Source organism: Hypanus sabinus, unplaced genomic scaffold, assembly GCF_030144855.1.
Source record: "Hypanus sabinus isolate sHypSab1 unplaced genomic scaffold, sHypSab1.hap1 scaffold_609, whole genome shotgun sequence".
In the NCBI taxonomy this organism is placed as follows: Eukaryota; Metazoa; Chordata; class Chondrichthyes; order Myliobatiformes; family Dasyatidae; genus Hypanus; species Hypanus sabinus.
Genome location: NW_026781465.1, coordinates 197,867 through 221,411, shown reverse-complemented (window position 1 = coordinate 221,411; position 23,545 = coordinate 197,867). Strand labels below are relative to the sequence as shown.

General features: G+C 47.6%; 1 protein-coding gene across 2 annotated transcripts; it reads left to right on the top strand.

Annotated features, from left to right (window-relative positions):
• Positions 1-377: 377 nt before the first annotated feature.
• Positions 378-16,712, top strand: LOC132389593 (zinc-binding protein A33-like). Of its 2 annotated transcripts, none has more exons than XM_059962078.1 (6): positions 378-1,176; positions 1,870-1,965; positions 2,378-2,611; positions 3,828-3,850; positions 3,938-4,056; positions 16,133-16,712. In XM_059962078.1, the coding sequence occupies exons 1-6, from the start codon at positions 766-768 to the stop codon at positions 16,684-16,686; spliced, it is 1,437 nt and encodes a 478-aa protein (XP_059818061.1). In that variant the 5' UTR covers positions 378-765; the 3' UTR covers positions 16,687-16,712. The 2 variants fall into 2 exon arrangements, with proteins under 2 accessions (XP_059818061.1, XP_059818062.1); XM_059962079.1 differs by lacking the exon at positions 16,133-16,712 and adding an exon at positions 5,118-6,050.
• Positions 16,713-23,545: the final 6,833 nt, after the last annotated feature.

Sequence of the window (23,545 nt, the reverse complement as noted above, 5' to 3'; positions counted from 1 at the left end):
AGTCATTTATTCCACCCCCCCCCCCTCCACCTGCCCGGCAGATGATTGCATTTGTTACATTAATGGCTAGAAGATCTATCCTATTGAATTGGAAAGAAATTAATCCTCCAACTATATTTCAGTGGTTTTCTCAAACCATTTCTTGTTTGAGTTTAGAAAATATTAGAAGTGTTGTCTTTGACCCTTCAGTTAAAATTAAAGAAATTTGGAGACCTCTTATTCAACATTTTCATATGAGCTAAACTTACTTTTCCGAAACCTTACTTTTAATATCCTATATTATTTGGGTGTAGGTGCAGAGTTATTGATCCTACTGTGTGTAAGTGATATAATGCAATGGCCCATGTCGGTTAGAACTTTTAAAATTTATTTTCTCCAATTTTTGTAACCACTATGAGTTTGGGAGGTTGTTATCATCTATTTGTATTTATACTTTAACCTATTAATTATGTTATCTCAAGCTCTTTGTATTCATGTTTCATTTATGTTTGCTTAAAATCAATAAAAAGATTTAAAAAGAAAGGACTACTCTGAGGAAAGGGTGGAATACCACAACAGCTGTCATGACGAAGGGTCTCGGCCCAAAACGTCGACAGTGCTTCTCCCTACAGATGCTGCCTGGTCTGCTGTGTTCCGCCAGCATTGTGTGTGTGTTGTTTGATTCCCCGAGTCTGCAGCGCGCGTAGTGGACAATCCCGGTACTGCAGAGGATCAGCAGCTCCCTGAACGTGAAAGCATTCTGAATAAGCAAGTGCTGGAGTTAACATGGCTTCGAAAAGAAAGGCCGAGAGTTTGAGCGAGGAGGCAATTTGTCCCGTCTGTCTGGATTTCTTCATCGATCCGGTTATACTGGAGTGTGGACACAACTTCTGTCGCTCTTGTATCACACGGTGTTGGGAAAGGGAGGAGAGAAACTCCTGCCCGGAATGTAGAGAGGAGTTTGCTGACCGCACCCTCAGGGTGAATCGGGCCTTAGCAAATCTGGCTGAAAAAGCTCGAAATCTAAACCTGAATCCGAAAGAGAAGCAAAGTAAACGTCACTGCGAGGAACATGAGGAAGAACTGAAGCTGTTTTGTGAAACGGACAAGACACTGATCTGTGTGATCTGTGCAGCTGCGCAGGAACACAGAGAGCACTGCTTCAGGCCGATTAAAGGAGCTGTTAAAATCTGCACGGTAAAAACTAAACGTTAATTTAATACTTAACATATTTCCTTTGTCCTACATACCATCGCACGAGCCTCTATAACTAACACATCATTCTCTGCAACTTCCGCCATATCCAACGGGATTCTAGCACCTACCTGTCCCACAGCCAACCGCCGCACCCCGCAACTCTCCGCTCTCTATACGGATCGCGCTTCCCCTACTGTATCGCCCTGATCCACTCGCACCTCCCCACTGATCTCCCTCCTGACACTGACACCTGCAAGCGGGACAAGTGCTACACCTGACTCCTAACCTCCTCCCTCGTCACTATTCAGGGCCGCAAACAGCCCAGTCCCTCCCGTTGCTTCCATGGTCGAATGTCCTCTCGTATTAGATTCCTTCTTCTCCAGCCCTTTACCTCTTCCACCTGTCCCCTCTCAGCTTCTCACTTCATCACCCTCCCCCACGTTTCCCCTCACGTTGTCTCACCCGTCACCTGTCGGCGGATTCTCATCCCCAACCTTTTTATTCTGGGTCCTGTCCCATCCTTCCCAGTCCTAATGAAGGGTCTCATCCCGGAACACCGACCGTTTTATTTCCCCTGAATAGATGCTGCCTGACTCACTGAGTTCCTCTGGCATTTTGTGTGATAATCGGGTTTGATCACCTGTTTCTTTTGATGCATCTTTGTTTCTATTTCCTTCACTCACTGACTTCCAGGATCAGCTAAAATCTTCCTTAGACTCTCTCACAAAAAAGAAATCAGACTTCCAGGAAAAGGAGCAGCAACAGAAAGAGAAGATTTCCGGAGTTTGGGTGAGGCTTCCTGAGCGGGATTTCTGATTTTACTGTCGAGTTTTGCTCCCTTTTATGCAGAATAGCCGAATATGGCAGCTCCAGTGACCTGGTTTCGATCCTGACCTCTGCTGCTGTCTGTGTGGAGTTTGCATGCTCTCCCTATGGCCACAAGAGACTCCGACACATCCCAATGACATGTCCGATGAATGGCTAATTACCGTTGACCCTGTGAAGGTGGGAAGGTTGTGTGTGTGAATCAGATGGGAGTTTATGGGTCAATCAGTGAGAGTAGGTTTCATGAAAAGGTGAGGGAATGGTGTTAATGGGAATGCTTTCAGAAGTAGCATGGACTCCAATTGACCGAACTGAACGACAAAAGGAAACAGAGCACAGTAATGCAGTACATTAATCTTCACCTTTCATTCGACAGGAACAGTCACACAGTGTTCAGTCCCACATCACATCCCAGTTTGCTGAACTGCGCCAGATTATCACTGAGAAAGAGCAGAGCTTACTCAGGGATCTCAGGGAAGAAGAGAAGAGGATTCTCAATCCAATGGAGAAAAATCATTGGAAGATTCAAGAGAATATAAGGATTATTCAGGAAGAAATCACTAAGTTAAAGGAACAGATGGATCAAAAAGATAGTGTGATGTTTCTCAAGGTGAGGGATTATATTTCAATTTGTTTCTGTCAAAGGGCACTAAATGAACAGTGGTCTATTTGAAATAAACACAGCACCGAAGCCAATTCTAACAAATCAATTGTCGCTCTGGCAACCTCACACAGAACGCAGTGAAGGCCAGGTCTCTGGATGCTTTCAAGAGAGAGTTAGATAGAGCTCTTATATATAGCGGGGTCAGGGAATATGGGGAGAGAGCAGGATCGGGGTACTGACTGTGTACCATCAGTCATGATCACAGTGAATGGCGGTGCTGGCTAGAAGGGCCGAAAGGCCTTCTCCTGCACCTATTGTCTATTGTCCCAAAAGTGGACTTCCACAACTTCTGTACATCCCAGGACAGAATGCAAATCTCTCTGAAATTATTTACTCTGATCATAACAGACAGCTGCTGACTGTCTCCTTAATTCCTCATTAAATATCCTCTAAAACTCTCATTAACTCCCATTTCCAGTCAAAGGCTGTGAGTGTGTCTGGTGCGGTGGGTGTGAGCGTCTCTCTGTCAATCAGTGAGAACAAAGAATTTGACCCACACATCAGACATCTTCTGTATCCGGTTTCCATTAAATTAGGGAAACTATTATTGTCTCTTTACTTTTACAGATAACGTTCAATCGTTCAAAACATATCCAGGCCATTCGGCCCATTTTCTCCTCGCAATTTCCCTGCTTCACAATCCTCCTGCCACCTACTCACCACAACCAGCAACAGTGTCATGAAATCTCTGGTCCCTCACGTGTTTATCCAGCCTCCCCATTACAGTCAATCTCAGCTGTTCCATTTCAGCCACTCCTGTGGCACTGAGTTCCTCATCCTCTTCACAAAATTTATTGTGGAATTTGTTAAAATCCATCTGGAATTACATCTCCCCACAAGTCTCCCCATAAATAGAGGTACTTCCTCCACCCGCACACAATCACATACATCACTGATCTTAAATTCCTCGATCCTATCACACTGACGTCATATCCAGATGATAATGCACAGCCTGTCCTGTCTTCCCTGTACGTTTCATCCTCTCAGTAATGGTTTCACATTCAGAAACTTTCCCTGTAATTTACCCCATGGTTCTGTATTGTCTGTGTGTGTGAGTGACTGTGGGAGTTGGAATTTTCAGCACCTTGTAATGATTTGGATGAAATTCAGGATGTGGACAGTAAGTCCAAGTCTAATCAGATTTATGTTTTATTTATTTCAGGAGGAAGCTCGTCGGAACAGCAGGTAGGACACGCTCTTTACTGAAACCCTGAATGGATTTGTAAAGTAGTTCAGAATAGCAATTTATAACCAGCAGTTTAATATTTACAGGATTAATGACGATGTCCAGGAATTGTCAGTGACAGATGAGACCCTACCGGTTGAAAAATTCGATCACCTCTATTTATTGAACACAGTGCTGAGAGAATCACTTGATGCTATTAATCGAGGTAAAACTTACAAAGATTCATTTCCCCTTGTTTATGAAGCTCAATTTCGTTCCAATTTGAGGCAAAGATTGTCTGTAATACTGGGCTGAAGGGGAACTGAAGTTTATTCCACATCTGCCCCACTAACTGGGAGGCATCACTGTCACATGGTCAGCTGGAGATGTCAGACCCCTGGACACACCAGCATAGGGTCACAATACAACCAATACACAGGACTGGCAGATGAACCACTGTGTCCTGATCCCAGGCACAATGCACTAACACACCAGGACATGTGTTTGGATCAACCAGAGGAACAGGGAATTTAATACTAACGATAATATTGTAGGGAATAAAAGCAGGTATCAGGAACAGACAGTAGGATCTATTGATGTGAACGGGACACCCGAATGGTTTGTTGCCTCCTGGGTGCCAGGGTCAGGGATGCCTCGAATCGGGTCCGCAGCATTTTAGAGAGGGAGGGAAAAGAGCCAGATATCTTGGCAAATTTGGGGACAATGATATTGGAAGTAAAAGCAAATAGGTCCTGAAAATACAATTTGGAGAGCTTGGTAGAAAGCTCAGAAGCAGTACCCCCCAGGGTAGTAATTTCTGGATTGCTGGTGAGGGTAGAAATGGGATAATTTGACAGATAAACATGGCTGAGGAGATGGTGCTGGGGGCAGGGCTTCAGGTTCTTGGATCATTGGGATCTCTTCTGGTGGAGGAATGACCTGCTCAAAAGGGATGGGTCGCACCTGGACCCAAGGGAGAACAATATTCTCACAGAGAGGTTTGATAGAGCTCTCGGGGAGGGTTTAAACTAATTTGGTGGGGTGAGGGGTTGGAAGTGGAGTGAAGCGATAGAACTGATGGTAAAATGCAAAGATAGCGTGCAGTCAAACTGTCAGATAGGATGGACAGATGTGATGAGAAAATTGCAGCTAGCAAGGTGAGTATCAGTGCATTAGGGATGCAGAATTAAAAAGGGTAGCAGATACAGTACACAAAGTGTTATATCTCAATATATGGAGTATGAGAAATAAGGTGGATGATCTTGTTGCACTATTATTGATTGTCAGGTATGATGCTGTGGCCATCACGGAATCGTGACTGAAGGATGGTTGTAGTTGGGAGCTGAATGTTCAAGATTACACAATGTATCGGAGGAAGGAAGGAAGGCCGATGGGGTGGTGTGGCTCTGCTGGTAAATCAGCAGCAAGATGTGACATAGGATAGGGGGATGTTGAATCCTTGTGGGTTGAGGTAAGGAACTGCAAAAGTAAAAATGACACTGACACCAGTCATATACAGGCCTCCCAACAGTCAGTGGGTTGTGGCCCACAGATTACAATTGGAAATAGAAAAGGCTGATGAAAAGGACAATGTTATGATAATCATGGGAGATTTCAACATGCAGGTCAATTGGGAAAATCAGGTTGATAAAGGATCTCAAGAGAGTGAGTTTGTTGAATGCAATGTGATGGCTTTCTGGAGCAGTTTGTCGTTGAGCCTACTCGGGGAACAGCTCTACTGGATTGGGTGTTATGTATTGAACCAGAGGGGAGTAGTGAAAAGAAACCTTAGGAAGCAGTGCTCACAACGTGACTGAGTTCAACTTGAAATCTGATAAGGAGATAACGAGGTGGGGGTGTGAGACAGTGACGAGGTGGGCGGTGAGACAGTGACGAGGTGGGGGGAGATCTGAATTTCAAAATCCTCTGAAATTGTAGTATTTCAGAGGAGTGAAAGAAATTTCAGTGGTCTGAGAGAGGAGTTGGCCAAAGCAAATTGGAAGGAGATGCTGGCAGTGATGTGAGCAGAGCAGAAATGGTGTCAGTTTCTGGGAAAATGAGGAAGGTGAAGGATAGATGTATTCCAAAAATAAATAAATACTCAAATGGCATAATAGTAAAACCGTGGCTGATAAGGGAAGACAAGTTAATGTAAAGGCAAAAGAGAGAGCATACAACTAAACAAAAATTAGCAGGAAGACAGAGGATTGGGAAGCTTTTAAATATCTACAGAGAGGAACTGAAAGAATGATTGAGATGAAAAAAATAAACAAGAAATTGATTTGAATTGAATTGACTTTATTACTTACATCCTTCATATACATGAGGATTAAAAATCTTTACGTTACATCTCCGTCTAAATGTGCAATGTGCAATTTATGAAGAATAATATGCATAACAGACTGGTTAATATAACAGAGAAATACAGCTGTGTCCACATGAGTTAATCAGTCTGATGGCCTGGTTGAAGAAGCTGTCCTGGAGGCTGTTGCTCCTGGATTTTAATCTGCGGTTAAACCCTAATGTTAGCATTCAATCCAAGAGCAGGGATTTGATGAAGCCTCACCTTGAGTATTGTGAACAATATTGGGCTCATCATCTAAGAAAAGATGTGCTGGCATTGCAGAAGGTTCATTTCATAAGGATGATTCCAGGAATGAAAGGGTTATCATACCAGGAACGTTTGATAGCTCTGTGTCTGTACTCGCTGGAATTTAGAAAGATGAGGGGGGATCTCATTGAAACCTTTCGAATGTTGAAAGTCCTAGAAACATTTTGAATGTTGAAAGTCCTAGACAGAGTAGATGTGGAAAGGATGTTTTCCATGGTGGTGGAGTTCAGGACAAGAGGGCACAGCTTCAAGATAGAGGGGGGGGGGGTCTATTTAAAACAGATACGGAGAAATTTGTGCCAGCAGCTGGTGAATTTGTGGAACTTGTTGTGTGTATTTAAGGCAGAGCTTGATAGGTTCCAGATTGGACACAGCATCAAAGGTTACGGGGAGAAGACCAGGGAGTGGGGCTGAGGAGGAAAAATAAGGATCAGCCATGATTGAATGGCAGAGCTGACTCGATAGGCAAATGGCCTAATTCTGCTCCTATGCCTTGGTGATCAGACCACTACATTGAAGTGTTGAGAGAATGAGCTCGGACACACCAACAAGCATTGACATGGGTCAAGATTTCATCTCGGGAGAAGCACACACAGCATAACCGGCCTGGCAAAGCTCCCTCACACACACACACAGGAAGGATTGGCAGATTGTAGTCAGAGCCTCAGCAATGTACGTAGTTATTTCCCTCAGTAACCTGGAAACCAGTCTCTTCAGCGACAGTCATTTATTGATTTAAACAATTCAATCACGTGTGACACATTGTCAACACACACCAGACATGTGATGACTCACTGTGACATACAAATTCTTCAATGTGCACACTCTCCTTCAATGTGTATACGCACCAGACGGATATTTAGCACAATCAACACGCGCGCGCGCCCACACACACACACACACACACACACACACACACACACACACACACACGGATATACTATCAGAGTGTGACACACGGCCACAGAAATAGGCACAAATTCCCATTTGGGATTGAAATCTGCCGTCCTTACCCAGCCTGTCTGTTCTGTGTCACTGAGCTGCCCTCTGATGTGACGTCACATCAACACTTCACAGACAGACTCCCGGGTGAGATTCTTCAGGAATGTTGATGGATGTTGAACTCACAGCCCACTTCATCAATCTGCAAGACTAAGATGTCTTCTTGAGCATGGCCCATTTGTGTGTGTTTCCCCCCACCATTCCTCTAACCATTTCCCATCTGTGTACCAGCCGAAATTTATTTTAAAATATTTTATTTTTACCTGTTTCTACAGTGTCTGACGGCAAATTCCATTTACCAACCTCCCTCTCTATGAGAATGTTACCCGATAGACCACTCAGAAAAATTTCCCGTCTCACATTCAGTCTGAGGCCTCTGGTTCTGTGCTCCCAGTTCTTGGAAAAAGAAACTTTAAGCTCCTTATGAATTATTTACCTCGATAAGGGGTCATACCTGAACATCCTACACTACAGGTGAATAGCCCAAGCTTATCCACTCTCTGCTTTTAACCCAAGCCCCCAGTCCTGGTAACGTCCTCCTGAAGCCTCCTGTCCAGTGTAATGACATCCTCCCCATATTCGGGAACCGGAAATGCAGACAATGCTCCAAGTGTGGTCTGTCATCGACATCAAAGGCCTTGCTGAATTTCATGTGGACTGTGTGGAATAGGCTGATGAATACACGACTGAAGGTGTTTTTTTTTTAGATTGGGACAAGAAGGGCGGCGTGGGAGCTAAATTCTGAAGGAAGGCAGTTTTTTAAAAAACTTTGCGTACAAGAACGGCGAGACTGCGCAGGACAGCGCGGAGAGTTTAAAAAGATGACCACCCTATACAGCGGGCAGCGGAGTGGGTGGTAGCAGAGTGTAGGGCTTTGGCTCAACGGGCTTAGGCGGTAACGGGAAGAGGCGATAGCGAGGCACCGACTCTTTTTCTCCCCTTGGCAAATCGGCCTGGACGGACGGGGGAACAGCAGGGCACATTAGCTAACGGTTTAAAAAGTCCGTGTGCTTGCCGAAGTAAGTGGGTGAGTAGACCTATCTTTCTTTGTTTCATTCCTGTAGAATTAGGTAGCATGTCTGCAGGGTTAGTGCTTTGTTCAGGGTGTCAGATGTGGGAATCCTGGGAGACCTCCAGCCTCCCTGATAGCCACATCTGCACCAGGTGAACCGAGATTCAGCTCCTCGGAGACCGTGTTAGGGATCTGGAGCTGCAGCTTGATGACCTACTGCTTATTAGAGAAAATGAAGAGGCGATAGACGGGAGCTACAGGGAGGTATTCATCCATAGGCTACAGGGGTCAGAAAACTGGGTGACTGTCAGGAGAGGGAAGGGAAATGCCCGGAGAGTGGAGAGCACCCCTGTGGCTGCCCCCCTCAGCAACAAGTATATCGTTTTGGATGCTGTTGAGGGGGATGACCTGACAGGGGACGGCCACGGTGACCGGGTCTCTGGCACGGAGTCTGGCGCTGTTGTGTAGGAGGGAAGGAGGGAGAAGAGGAATGCGGTAGTCATAGGGGATTCCATAGTCAGGGGAACAGACAGGAGATTCTGTGAGCCTGGTAGAGATACCCGCATGGTGTGCTGCCTCCCAGGTGCCAGGGTACAGGATGTCTCGGATCGGCTCCAGAATATTCTGAAGGGAGAGGGCGAGCAGCCAGCTGTCTTGGTACATGTTGGTACCAATGACATCGAGAGGAAAATGGAGGAGGTCCTGAAGAGAGATTTCCGGGAGTTAGGAATGAAGCTGAGAAGCAGGACCTCCAGGGTAGTAATCTCAGGATTGCTGCCTGTGCCACGTGCTAGCGAGGGCAAGAATAGTAGGATCAGGCAGATGAATGCGTGGCTGAGAGACTGGTGCAGGAGGCAGGGCTTCTGATTCATGGATTATTGGTAATACTTCAGGGGGAAGTATTAACTGTTCAAAAAGGACGGGTTACACCGGAACCATTGCGGGAATGTTTAATAGAGCTGGTAGGGAGGGTTTAAACTAATTTGGCAGGGGGGTGGTAAACCGGAATGATAGAGTGGAGGAGGGGGAAAGCAGAAATAAATCTAAGATAGTGAGCAGTAAAGATGTCAGGAAGGACAGGCAGGTGATGGAGCAAATTTGGAGCCACTGGGATGGGTTGCAGTGCAATCAAAAGAAAAAGTACCAAATACTGGGCTTAAGGTGTTATACTCAAATACACACAGCATAAGGAATAAGGTGGATGATCTTGTCGTACAGCTACAGATTGGCAGGTATTATTTTGTGGCCATCACTGAGACGTGGCTAAAGGATGCATGTCTCTGAGAGCTGAACGTCCAAGGATACACGGTGTATCGGAAGGATAGGCAGGTAGGCAGAGGGGGTGGCGTGGCTTTATTGGTATGAAATGATATTAAATCATTAGAAAGAGGTGACATAGCATCAGAAGGTGCAGAATCTTTCTGTGTTGAGCTGAGCAATCGCAGGGGTAAAAGGACCCTGATGGCAGTTATCTACAGGCCTCCTAACAGCTGCAGTGATGTGGACTACAAATTACAACAGGAAATAGAAAAGGCTTGCCAGAAGGGTAGTGTTATGATAATTGTGGTGGATTTTAACATGCGAGTGGATTGGCAAAAACAGGTCGACACTGGATCTCAAGAGAGAGAATTTGTAGAATGTCTACGAGATGGCTTTTCAGAACAGCTTGTTGTTGAGCCCACTAGGGGATCAGAGATACTGGATTGGATATTGTGTAATGAACCAGAGGTGATTAGAGAGATTGAGGTGAATGAACCATTAGGAGGGAGTGATCGTAACATGATAGAGTTCACTGTGAAATTTGAGAAAAAGAAGCCGAAATCCGATGTGTCGGTATTGCAGTGGAGTAAAGGAAATTACAGTGGAGACAGAGAGGAACTGGCCAAATTTGACTGGAAAGGGACACTAGCGGGAGGACGGCAGAGCAGCAGTGGCTGGAGTTTATGCGAGAAGTGAGGAATGTGCAAGACAGATATATTCCAAAAAAGATGAAATTTTCAAATGGAAAAACGTTGCGACCGTGGCTGACAAGAGAAGTCAAAGCCAAAGTAAAAGCAAAGGAGAGGGCATTCAAGGAAACAAAAATTAGTGGGAAGACAGGGGATTGGGAAGTTTTTAAAAGCTTACAAAAGGAAACCATGAAGGCCATTAAGAGGGAAAAGATGAATTATGAAAGGAAGCTACCAAATAATATCAAAGAAGATACTAAAAGCTTTTTCAAGTATATAAAGAATAAAAAAACAGGTGAGAGTGGATATAGGACCGATAGAAAATGATGCTGGAGAAATTGTAATGGGAGATAAGGAGATGGCTGAGGAACTGAACGAGTATTTTCATCTGTCCTCACTGAGGAAAATATCAGCAGTATACCGGACACTCAAGGGTGTCAGGGAAGAGAAGTGTGCGCAGTCATAATTACGACAGAGAAAGTACTCAGGAAGCGGAATAGTCTGAGGGTAGATAAATCTCCAGGACCAGATGGAATGCACATTTGTGTTTTGAAGGAAGTAGCTGTGGAGATCGCGGAGGCATTAGCAATGATCTTTCAAAAGTCAATAGATTCTGGCATGGTTCCGGCGGAGTGGAAGATTGTAAATGCCACTCTGGTATTTAAGAAGGGGGCAAGGAAGCAAAAAGTAAATTAGCCTGTTAGCCTGACATCGGTGGTTGGGAAGATGTTGGAGTCAATTGTCAAGGATGAGGTTACTGAGTATCTGGAGGCCAAGCTCAGCATGGTTTCCTTAAAAGAAAATCCTGCCTGACAAACCCACTGAAATTTTTTGAGGAGATTACAAGTAGGCTAGACAAGGGAAATGCAGTAGATGTTCGGTATCTGGATTTTCAGAAGGCCTTTAACAAGGTGCCGCACATGAGGTCGCTAAACAAGATAAGATCCCATGGAATTATGGGAAATTTACATATCCTGGATAGAGCATTGGCTGATAGGCAGGAAACAGAAAGTGGGAATAAAGGATCTCATTCTGGTTGACTGCCAATTACCAGTAGTGTTCCACAGGGGTCCATGTTGGGGCCGCTTCTTTTTTACGTTGTATATCAACGATTTGGATTATGGAATAGATGGCTTTATGGCTAAGTATGCTGATGATACAAAGATAAGTGGAGGGGACAGTAGTGCTGAGGAAACAGAGAGTCTGCAGAGAGTCTTGAATAGATTAGGAGAATAGTCAAAGAAGTGGCAAATGAAATACAATGTTGAAAAGTGTATGGACATGCACGTTGGTGGAAGAAATAAACGGGCAAACTATTATTTAAATGGAGAGAGAATTCAAAGTTCTGAGATGCAATGGGACTTGGGAGTGCTCGTGCAGGATACCCTTAAGGTTAACCTCTAGGTTAAGTCGGTGGTGAAGAAGGCGAATGCAATGTTGGCATTCATTTCTAGAGGAATAGAGTATAGGAGCAGGGATGTGATGTTGAGGCTCTATAAGGAACTGGTAAGACCTCACTTGGAATACTGTGTGCAGTTTTGGGCTCCTTATTTAAGAAAGGATGTTCTGATATTGGAGAGGGTTCAGAGAAGATTCACTAGAATGATTCCAGGAATAAGAGGGTTAACATATGAGGAACATTTGACCGCTCTTGGACTGTACTCCGTGCAGTTTAGAAGAATGAGGGGGGAACTCACAGAAACATGTCGAATGTTAAAAGGCATGGACAGAGTGGATGTGGCAAAGTTGTTTCCCATGGTGGGGGAGTCTAGTACGAGAGCATGACTTAATGATTGAAGGGCGCCCATTCAGGACAGAGATGCGAAGAAATTTTTTTAGCCAGAGGGTGGTGAATCTGTGAATTTCTTGCAGCAGTGGAGGCCAGGTCATTTAAGACAGAGATTGATAGGTATGTGTGTAGCCAGGGCATCAACGGTCATGGTGAGAAGGCGGGGGGCGGGACTAAATGGGAGAATGGATCAGCTCATGATAAAATGGCAGAGCAGATTCGAAGGGCCGAATGGCCGGCTTCTGCTGCTTTGTCTTATGGTCTTATTTGAATGCACCAGTATACGGAATAAGAATCTTGTAGCACAGGTAGAGTTTGACAGGTACAAACTTAGGCAGGTATGACTTTGGTCGAAGGAATAAAGGCAGAGACAATTCTGGAAACAGGGCGAAAATTCCCATAAGATTAACTTGCAATTTGTGTCAGTGGTAAGATCGGCAAACTCAATGTTTGCTTTCATTTCGAGGAGATTAGAATACAAGTGGAAGGATGTAATTCTGAGGTTTTATAATGCATCGGTCAGACCACACTTGGAGTATTGTGAGCAATTTTGGGTCCCTTCTATCGGAAAACATGTACTGGCATTGGAGGGGTTCCAGAAGATTTACAAGAATGATTCCAGGAATGAAACAGTTAACATATGAGGAGTGTTAGATGGTTCTGGGCCTGTACTCACCGGAGTTTAGCAGAATAGCTGATTTACTATCCCTCTCAATCCTATTCTCCGGCCTCCTTCCCATACGATCAAGAAGTTTACTTATTAACTTCCGCTTTAAAAATCAAACAGGAGAAAATCTGCAGATGCTGGTAATCCAAGCTACACAGGTCCTGATGAAGGGTCTCGCCAGATCTCTTCGACATCTGTCCTAATGAGGGCCTGCGGGGCATGGGTTGTGGGAAAGGGGACAAAGTCATCCTCATCTGCCATCTTTGCCCCCTCTATCTTCTCATTACGTCTACACACACAGTTCACCTACGGGGTTTCCACCCCTCCCCCTCCTGATTCAATCTGCCATTCATCTCTCCCTTACTGGTTCCCATTATCACCTCCTTTACTGTCTCAAACCATCACACTCCCCCACTTCCCACTCACAAATGAATGTGAACATTGTATGACGGGCCTGTTCCTGTGCTGTACTGCTCTATGTTCTCTGTTCCCAGTTTCGGAAAATGAGAGGAGATCTCATGGAAACACAAAATTCTTTCAGGGGTCAACAGGCAGGAATGAGGGAGGATATTTCCCCTGTCTGAGGAGTCAAACGCCAGGGGTCTCTCTGCTCTCCGGCCAGCGTAAAACCCTTGGGGAGACATTAGTTTTCCACCCGCTTTTGTCCACCCCCCCCCCGATCCCCGGGGTCGCGCTGTCCCAGTCTCCGCCAACCCCCATCCGCGGGGCCGCGCCGGCCTATTCTCCCCCCGACCCACGGGACGGCGCCGACCGATTCTCCCCCCGATCCCCGGGGCCGCGCTGCCCGAGTCTCCCCACGATCCCCGGGGCCGCGCCGTCCCAGTCTCCGCCACCCCCCATCCCCGGGGCCGCGCAGCCCGATTCTCCCCCCGACCCACGGGACGGCGCCGACCGATTCTCCCCCCGATCCCCGGGGCCGCGCTGCCCAAGTCTCCCCCCGATCCCCGGGGCCGCGCTGTCCGAGTCTCCCCGCCGATCCCCGGGCCGCGCTGCCCGAGTATCCCCCCGATCCCCGGGGCCGCGCTGCCCAAGTCTCCCCACGATCCCCGGGGCCGCGCTGTCCGAGTCTCCCCGCCGATCCCCGGGCCGCGCTGCCCGAGTATCCCCCCCGATCCCCGGGGCCGCGCCGTCCCAGTCTCCGCCACACCCCATCCCTGGGGCCGCGCCGCCCGAGTCTCCCCCCGATCCCCGGGACGGCGCCGACCGAGTCTCCCCCCACCCCCCGATCCCCGGGGCCGCGCCGTCCAAGTCTCCCCCCGATCCCCGGGCCGCGCTGTCCCAGTCTCCGCCACCCCCCATCCCCGGGCCGCGCTGTCCCAGTCTCCGCCACACCCCATCCCCGGGGCCGCGCCGCCCGATTCTCCCCCCGATCCCCGGGACGGCGCCGACCGAGTCTCCCACCCCCCACCCCATCTCCGGAGCCGCGCTGCCCGTGTCTCCCCCCGATCCCCGGGGCCGCGCTGCCCGAGTCTCCCCACGATCCCCGGGGCCGCGCCGTCCCAGTCTCCGCCACCCCCCATCCCCGGGGCCGCGCAGCCCGATTCTCCCCCCGATCCCCGGGGCCGCGCTGCCCAAGTCTCCCCCCGATCCCCGGGGCCGCGCTGTCCGAGTCTCCCCGCCGATCCCCGGGCCGCGCTGCCCGAGTATCCCCCCGATCCCCGGGGCCGCGCTGCCCAAGTCTCCCCACGATCCCCGGGGCCGCGCTGTCCGAGTCTCCCCGCCGATCCCCGGGCCGCGCTGCCCGAGTATCCCCCCCGATCCCCGGGGCCGCGCCGTCCCAGTCTCCGCCACCCCCCATCCCCGGGGCCGCGCCGCCCGAGTCTCCCCCCGATCCCCGGGACGGCGCCGACCGAGTCTCCCCCCACCCCCCGATCCCCGGGGCCGCGCCGTCCAAGTCTCCCCCCGATCCCCGGGCCGCGCTGTCCCAGTCTCCGCCACCCCCCATCCCCGGGCCGCGCTGTCCCAGTCTCCGCCACACCCCATCCCCGGGGCCGCGCCGCTCGATTCTCCCCCCGATCCCCGGGACGGCGCCGACCGAGTCTCCCACCCCCCACCCCATCTCCGGCGCCGCGCTGCCCGTGTCTCCCCCCGATCCCCGGGGCCGCGCTGCCCGAGTCACCCCCCGATCCCCGGGGTCGCGCTGTCCCAGTCTCCGCCAACCCCCATCCCCGGGGCCGCGCCGCCCTATTCTCCCCCCGACCCACGGGAAGGCGTCGACCGATTCTCCCCCCGATCCCCGGGGCCGCGCTGCCCGAGTCTCCCCCCGATCCCCGGGGCCGCGCCGTCCGAGTCTCCCCCCGATCCCCGGGCCGCACTGTCCCAGTCTCCGCCACCCCCCATCCCCGGGGCCGCGCCGCGCGAGTCTCCCCCCGATCCCCGGGCCGCACTGTCCCAGTCTCCGCCACCCCCCATCCCCGGGGCCGCGCCGCCCTATTCTCCCCCCGACCCACGGGAAGGCGTCGACCGATTCTCCCCCCGATCCACGGGGCCGCGCTGCCCGAGTCTCCCCCCGATCCCCGGGCCGCACTGTCCCAGTCTCCGCCTCCCCCCATCCCCGGGGCCGCGCCGCCCGAGTCTCCCCCCGATCCCCGGGCCGCACTGTTCCAGTCTCCGCCACCCCCCATCCCCGTGGCCGCGCCGCCCGATTCTCCCCCCGATCCCCGGGACGGCGCCGACCGAGTCTCCCCCCCCACCCCATCTCCGGCGCCGCGCTGCCCGTGTCTCCCCCCGATCCACGGGCTCGCGCTGTCCCAGTCTCCGCCACCCCCCATCCCCGGGGCCGCGCTGTCCGAGTCTCCCCCCGATCCCCGGGGCCGCGCTGCCCGAGTCTCCCCCCAATCCTGGGGGCCGCGCTGCCCGAGTATCCCCCCGATCGCCGGGGCCGCTCTGTCCGAGTCTCCCCCCGATCCCCGGGGCCGCGCTGTCCGAGTCTCCCCCCGATCCCCGGGGCCGCGCTGCCCGAGTCTCCCCCCGATCCCGGGGGCCGCGCTGCCCGAGTATCCCCCCCGATCCCAGGGACGCGCCGTCCGAGTCTCCCCCCGATCCCCGGGGCCGCGCTGCCCGAATCTCCCCCCGATCCCCGGGGCCGCGCTGCCCGAGTCTCCCTCCGATCCCCGGGGCCTCGCTGCCCGAGTCTCCCCCTGATCCCCGGGGCCGCGCTGACAGAGTCTCCCCCCGATTCCCGGGGCCGCGCTGTCCGAGTCTCCCCCCCGATCCCCGGGGACTCTCTAATTCTCTGCTTCTCCCCCCAGTCTCTGTCAATCTGGATGTGGAAACGGCGGGTCCGTGTCTCGAGGTGTCTGAGGATCGGAAGAGTGTGAGACGGACCGAGACCTGGAGGAATCTCCATGACTCCGGGAAGAGATTCACAATCTGGCCTTGTGTGCTGGGATCGGAGGGATTCACATCGGGGAAACATTACTGGGAGGTGGAGGTGACGGGGAATCGGTTCTGGGGTCTGGGAGTCGCCGCAGAGTCTGTGGAGAGGAAGGAATGGGTCAGACTGAGTCCGGAGACCGGGTTCTGGGTCATCGGGCGGTATTGTGACGTGTTACATCGTGATTGTGACGTGTCCCGTGATCTCACCTCCCCCGGGGCCCGTCTCCCTGCCGGTCCCATCCCCGGGAGGGTGGGAGTTTATCTTAGTTACGAGTCCGGGACAGTTTCCTTTTACAACGCGGAGACTATGTCCCATCTCCACACCTTCACTGGGAATAAATTCACGGGGAAACTTTATCCTCTCTTCCGGACTGTGGATGTGAATCAGGGGCTGAGAATCTGCTCCGGTTCCGCTCCGGGTCTGTAAACGGGTCGTGTCCCGGGACCGGCGTCCGGAGTAAAGTCCCTGTAAATATAAATGTGCGGAGAGTGCAGCTAAATACATGGTGCAGGAGGGAGGGCTTCATGTTTCTGGACAATTGGGCTTTGTTCCCGGGAAGGTGGGACCTGTTCCGACGGGACGTTTTGCCCCTGAACTGGAGGGTGCTAACATCCTGGCAGGTAAATTTGCAGTTCCGCTGGGAGGGGGGGGGGGGTGTAAAAATGACTTGCAGAAGGAGGGGAACCAGAGTGTTAGAGTAGATAGTGAGGTGGAGGAGTCTAAAGGTCATGCGAGGACTGCATATATAGACAGAAATCAAAGGTGTGTACATTAGGTTGTAAATTAATTTTCAGAGCTTTAGAAATTGTAGAAAATAAAGATTTCCAGAAAGATTTTGATGAAGAACATGACCAGAACATATGTGAAAAAGTGGCTACTTCAGTTTTATACCTATTGCAATAATTGTCTATGTTAGGAAATATTTTGGATAGTCTCTCCTTTGTTCAATAGCAACAGTAAACAATTTTAAATTGAATTAAACACTGATTGGCACATATCAAAGAAGAATTGACCATCTTCATTAACAAAGGTCATATTAAGTTCTCTCTCCCAAACTTGTTTAATCTTTAGTGATTAAGGGGATCTGCTTTCTTTTGCAGATTTATTTATTTTTATTTTCATTTATTTTGTGATGGTCGATTGATGACTTTTGATTAGCAAATATTCTCTCTCTCATACACACTTACTGCAAGATCCTCAGGTTAGATATTTTTTACAAAAATAATTATCCCAGTTTCCATATATGCAAGAATCTGATTTGTTGGATACTATTTTGAATATGAATCTTTTAGTAAGAGGCTCCATTGGTAGAATTTATAATTTATTTTTAATACATTAATACAAAAAGATAACCTCTCACCTAAGGTTTATACATGATTAAAATATTCGTTGTTACAGACATGATAGAGGGGGAGGGATGAAAGGGGGAGGAGTGGCATTACTAGTCGGGGAAAATATCACAGCTGTGCCAAGACAGGACAGCCCGGAGGGCTTGTCTACAGAGGTCATATGGGGGGAGCTGAGGAACGGGAAAGGTATGACCACACTAATAGGGGTGTATTATAGACCGCTCAATAGTCAGAGAGAATTGGAGGAGCAAATCTGTATAAAGATAGTAGACCGATGTAAGAAACAGGAAGTTGTAATAGTAGGGGATTTTATCTTTCCACATATTGACTAGGACTCCCTAACTGTAATAGAGCTAAATGGCTTGGAATTTGTGAAATGTTTTCAGGAAAGTTTTCTAAATCAATATATAGAGGTACCTATGAGATTGGATGCAATACTTGATCTCGAATTAGGAAACCATACAGGTCAGGTGACAGAAGTATCTGTAGGTGAACATCTTGGGTCCAGTGACCATAATGTCATCAGTTTCAAGTTAATTATGGATAAGGATAGGTCTGGTCCTCGAGTTGAGCGCCAACTTTGTAGAAATGAATAAAGATCTAGGAAGAGTGGATTGGGATAATTTTTTTTTTCCTGACAAGGATGTGTTCAGTAAGTGGAAGGCCTCCAAATGTGAAATTTTGAGGGTGCGGAGTTTGCATTTTTCCTGCCAGGATTAAAGACAGAGTTAAGAGGCATAGGGAACCTTGGTTTTCAAGGGATATTGGTGATCTTGTTAAGAAAAAGAGAGAAGTGTATCGCAGGTAGACGCAACAAAGTGCAAATGAGTTACTTAAAGAGTATAGAATACGTAAGAAAATACAAAAGAAGGACAAAAAGAAGACATGAGGTGGCTTTGGCAGATAATGTGAAGGAAAACCTGAAGGGTTTCCAAAAGTAAATTAAGAGTAAAAGGATAGTAAGGGACAAAATTGGTCCCCTAGAAGATCAGAGTGGTCGTCTATGTGTGGGGCCTCACGAGATGGGGGAGATCTTAAACAGTTTTTTTGCATCGGTATTTACTCAGGAAACTGGCATAGTGTATATGGAAGGAAGGGAAACAAGCAGTAGTGTCATGGAACATCTGTAGATTAAAGAGGAGGAGATGCTTGCTGCCTTACAGCGCATAAAGGTAGATAAATCCCCCGGGCCTGACTTGATATTTTCTCGGACCTTGAGAGAGACTAGAGTTGAAATTGCAGGGTCCCCGACAGAAATATTTAAAATGTCCTCAGCCACGGGTGCAGTGCCGGAGGATTGGAGGGTAGCTCTTGTTATTCCATTGTTTAAAAAACGCTCCAATAGTAAACCAGGTAATTACAGCCCAGTGAGCCTGACATCAGTAGTGGGTAAATTATTGTAAGATGTTCAGAGAGATTAGATTTACAAGTATTTGGACAGCCAAGGGCTGATTAAGGATAGTCACTATGGCTTTGTGCATGGTAGATCGTGTTTAATGAATCTTGAAGAGTTTTTCGAGGAGGTTACCAACAAAGTAGGTGAAGGAAAGGCTGTGGATGTTGTCTACATGAACTTTAGTAAGGCCTTTGACAAGGTCCCACATGTGAGGTTAGTTCAGAAAGTTCAGACATGAGGTATCCATGGAGAGGTTGGAGAGATTGAAAGAGTGCAGAGATTTACTAGGATGTTGCCAGGTCTTCAGGAGTTGAGTTACAGGGAAAGATTGAACAGGTTAGGACTTTATTCCTTGAAGCGTAGAAGAATGAGGGGAGATTTGATAGTTTACAAAATTATGGGGGATATAGACAGAAACTGCGAGTAGGTTCTTTCCATTTAGATTAGGAAATATGAGAGGACATGGCTTTAGGGTGAAAGGGGAAAGGTTTAGGGGAACATTAGGAGGAACGTCTTCACGCAGAGAATGGTGGGAGTGTGGAATGAGCAGCCATCTGACATGGTAAATGCAGGCTCACTCTTAAGTTCTCGGAATAAATTGGACAGGTACCTGGATGGGAGAGGTCTGGAGGGTTACGGACTGGGTGCAGGTCAATGGGACGAGCGGAATAAAAGTTTCCGCACAGACTAGAAACACCAAATGGCTTGCTTTCTGTGCTGCAGTGTTCTATGGTTTTATGGAGTGAAATAAACACAACATGAGAATTATCGATCAATTAATTTTAACTTGTTCACCGCATCTGTCAACCGAACAGAAACACCGGGGAATCAGCAGCAGCTGCGGGCGGCCGGTCCTGAGCTCCCCCGGGTCCTATATGCCATTTCCTGAGGTTTAACACAATTATTACAAGCCTTTTCCAGCTCAAACGGTGAATTAGTCATTCCCATAATTTAATTAAGTTTTTATCTGGAACTATCTACCCTCGCAAAGATTGTACTGAAGACTGCATTTGATTTTTCTTCAGCCTTGTACGCTTCACATTGAAATAGTATGTGTTTCGACGGTTTCATAATGACAAAATGTACACGACACAGAATGAAGTTTTCCAATTAGTTACAAGGCATAATTAAGCATAGTGTGGATATTTCTGTCATGTGAATATCATTCCTTCAGTTGTTTTAAGCCCTTCTTCTATAAACCCGACAGGTTTATGTATTCTGGAAAGGTGTCTGTCTTTACGTCCATTATCCTACGTCTTGCCATAAGCCCCTAATTCTTAACACTACCAACCTTTTAGCTTCTAATTTGCTAAGTGGAAGATCTATATCCACAGAACATTTAACAGCTTTTGGTGCTAAACAGTCAACATCATCATTTCCCTCAACAGTGTGATGTGCAGGGCCCATAATGTGCAGACATATAAATCAAACTTTATATATGAAATACCGTTTGACAAGTTTCCAACAGTCAATCTGACCTACTGCCAGAATGACCTGTTTAAGAGTCATCAAAACCGAAATGTATTCTGAACAAATTATAAGGACCAATTTCCTATTGGGAAAGAATTCTGCTTCCTGTGTTGATAAATGGCTATAAGTAATTTCTTTATCATTACCTGCAATTCAGGCACACATAAACAGCCACACCAACATCCCCAGTTAACTTACCTTTTGATTCATCTGTAAAAATGGCTACTGTATGATAATAACTTTCATGAATATACTGATCAACCAACAGACTCTCAGGCAGAACTGAATCCGATCGTGTAACATAAAATCAATTGAAGTCATTGGAAAAAACAAGGTGGGGTTACGGAGAAAGCTACAGTGGGACATACTGTATCATCAAATACACCCATATTCGCAGCGTGGTAAGAACCAAGCCACACAAAACAAAAAAAAACACTCTTCTTGTGATGTCCCCAACCATCCTCCAGCACACCTTTAACAGGATGATCATTTCCTTGCCCCTGCAAATTAATCCAGTATATTGACATCAACTTGAACCTCTGTTACTTTGAGGGCAATTGTCCCATTGCAATCAGTAAAGCCAAAACAGGAGATAATATTACCACACCAGAACATAATCTTAAAGTTTGTAATTGTATCACATACAAACATTTCTAATTTGAAGATGAAAGTGATCCACAAGCCACACAGACATAATCAAGAACAGATAATATAACATAATCATGTTGCACCACAGAATACCCACATAGATGTCTGAGGAGATTTAAAGCTCCTTTACATTTATCAATTATTTCACTGATAGGTGCTTCCCCGTTAGCTTATTATCCATCCATACACTTCCTCAGGATATTAATCATATAATTTAAAATCAAGTGCAAGCCTATTAATGCTGTTTGTAAACCACATAATGTGTTTTAACAACTGAAAGCTTAAAATCCTCATCAATATGTCCACTGTGACCTATTAATTGCAAATTACGATTAATACCTCTAATCTATAAAGCTACGTCATCTGTATATTGTGATTTACCCAGGGAATCCCATTTTCCCATCATAATATTAAATAATAAAGGGCTACAAATACTGCCTGTAATTGTATCACATACAAACATTGTTAATTTGAAGATGGATCCCATTCTCTATCTCATAGAAACACACACATAACATGCTGACCGGTACTTGGACAGTCCATCCAAAAAAAAACTCAGAAAAATTATACAATGTCCACCTCACTCCTAATTTAATCAAAAGTCCTTTCTTCCATATCATTTCCCTTTTCAGTATCAAGAAATACTGCTATTACAACATCGTTATTTAATTGTGTTTTCCGAATATCATCTTCCAAACCTAAAACTGACTCTTATGTCATTTCACCCTTCAAAAACCAACTCGAATAAAAAACTTCATTACCACTCTTTCCAAAATATACTTGATTACCATACATTCCATAAGTTTACTTAAATGAGACATTCACGATATAGGCCCATGACTAGAAGGATCAAATGGGGATCAGCCAGGTTTTAGAACAGGCACTGCTATTTCCATTTTCCATGAGGAAAGTAGATGCACAATTCAAACATATAATATTTTACAAAAGTGAATTATATACAATTACAATTTCAAATATCACTCTTTCCTGGAGACCCCTGACCTGCATTATTAATAGACTTCTTAAATTCAAACAAAGAAATCTCTCCATCAGTGATACTGTCATTGCTACAGCTGACTTCCAGCACAACAGGGTATTCAGTGAAAATCGTATCCCTACATTGTTTAATTTCTTCACTTAAATTATCCTGACTATGAATCTCAGCAAATGACCCAGCCAGTGACACAACCTTCCCTGTTTCAGTAACAATCATTTTGCCCTCATTAATCAACACTGGAATATTATGATCCCCATAACTCTCACAACTTTCTAAATCATATCCCAAACAATTCCAAGTTTAATATCGCTTCCAATATTATTTCCATGTAACCCCCTGAGTCGCCTCAGGCTCGCTCAGCTCATTCTTGTCTAGGGGGAGCAGCCTCCGGTCCCGTCAAACTGGGTAATTAGCTGGTGTGGATGCTGTGTGATGTCCCCGCCTCGCACAAAAACAGACAGTACACTGAGAGAAATGATTAAATTAAAGACGGTACTTAAGGAGTCCATTTAGAATGTGCTGACACAGAAAGAGCGTGCAAAGCAACTTGCAGGGCAACGTATAAACCAATTTGCAAAATGAGGATGAAACAATAGCTTGCTGATTAAAGAAGCGATACGGGTAACGGGAAGACATGCTTAACGGTTGAACAATAACGGTCAAAATGCGCTGAGGCTGATAAGTGGGCCAAAGGGTAATCACATTTGTAATTTTGTAATGAGATTAAGGAAGAATGTCTGCACCTCACATGGGTGCAACTCACAAACTCGTAAACAAGTAGGGTATAAAAAAACTGTGCAAAGTGTAATTCGGCACTCAATCTAGCAGGAGCTGGTTGGGTCCGACTCTGCAGACTCGAAAAATAAAGTTTACCGTTCTGCAAATTGCTGAGACTCAGTGTGTTTCTGACAACGTGGGGGCTCGTCCGGGATCCACACACCGGCCGCGGTGGACACGAGGAAGGACATCGGAGACGGTGCACCCCGCCGAGTTTGGCGGTCCCTGACTCCGTGCTCGTCGCTCCGGCGCGGCTTGAGCGAGTGATATCCGGACAGCGCAGAGCGGTAAACGGGGAGAAGGGGACAGTACCTGGTACTGGAAGTCCCCAGGACGCACCGGGTAAGTGCCTACTATTATAGTAGAAGGGTGCGGGAATAAGTAAGGACGGAGAAGACCGGGATAGCTACCCGGGGGTCCTCCTGATAAAAGTCCTTGGTACGCACCGGGTAAAGTGCCTACTGTTGCAGTAGAAGGGTGCGGGATTAAGTAAGAGCGGAATAAGATGGGAGGGGTGGCTCTAAAAAGAAAGAGGAAACGGAAAGACCGGGACCATACCCGGGGGTTCCTCCTGATAGCCCCCTCGGTAGAATGTTTGAGAATTGGGGATGTGGAAGACTAAAAGGGAAACAAAAGAAAAAAATGATA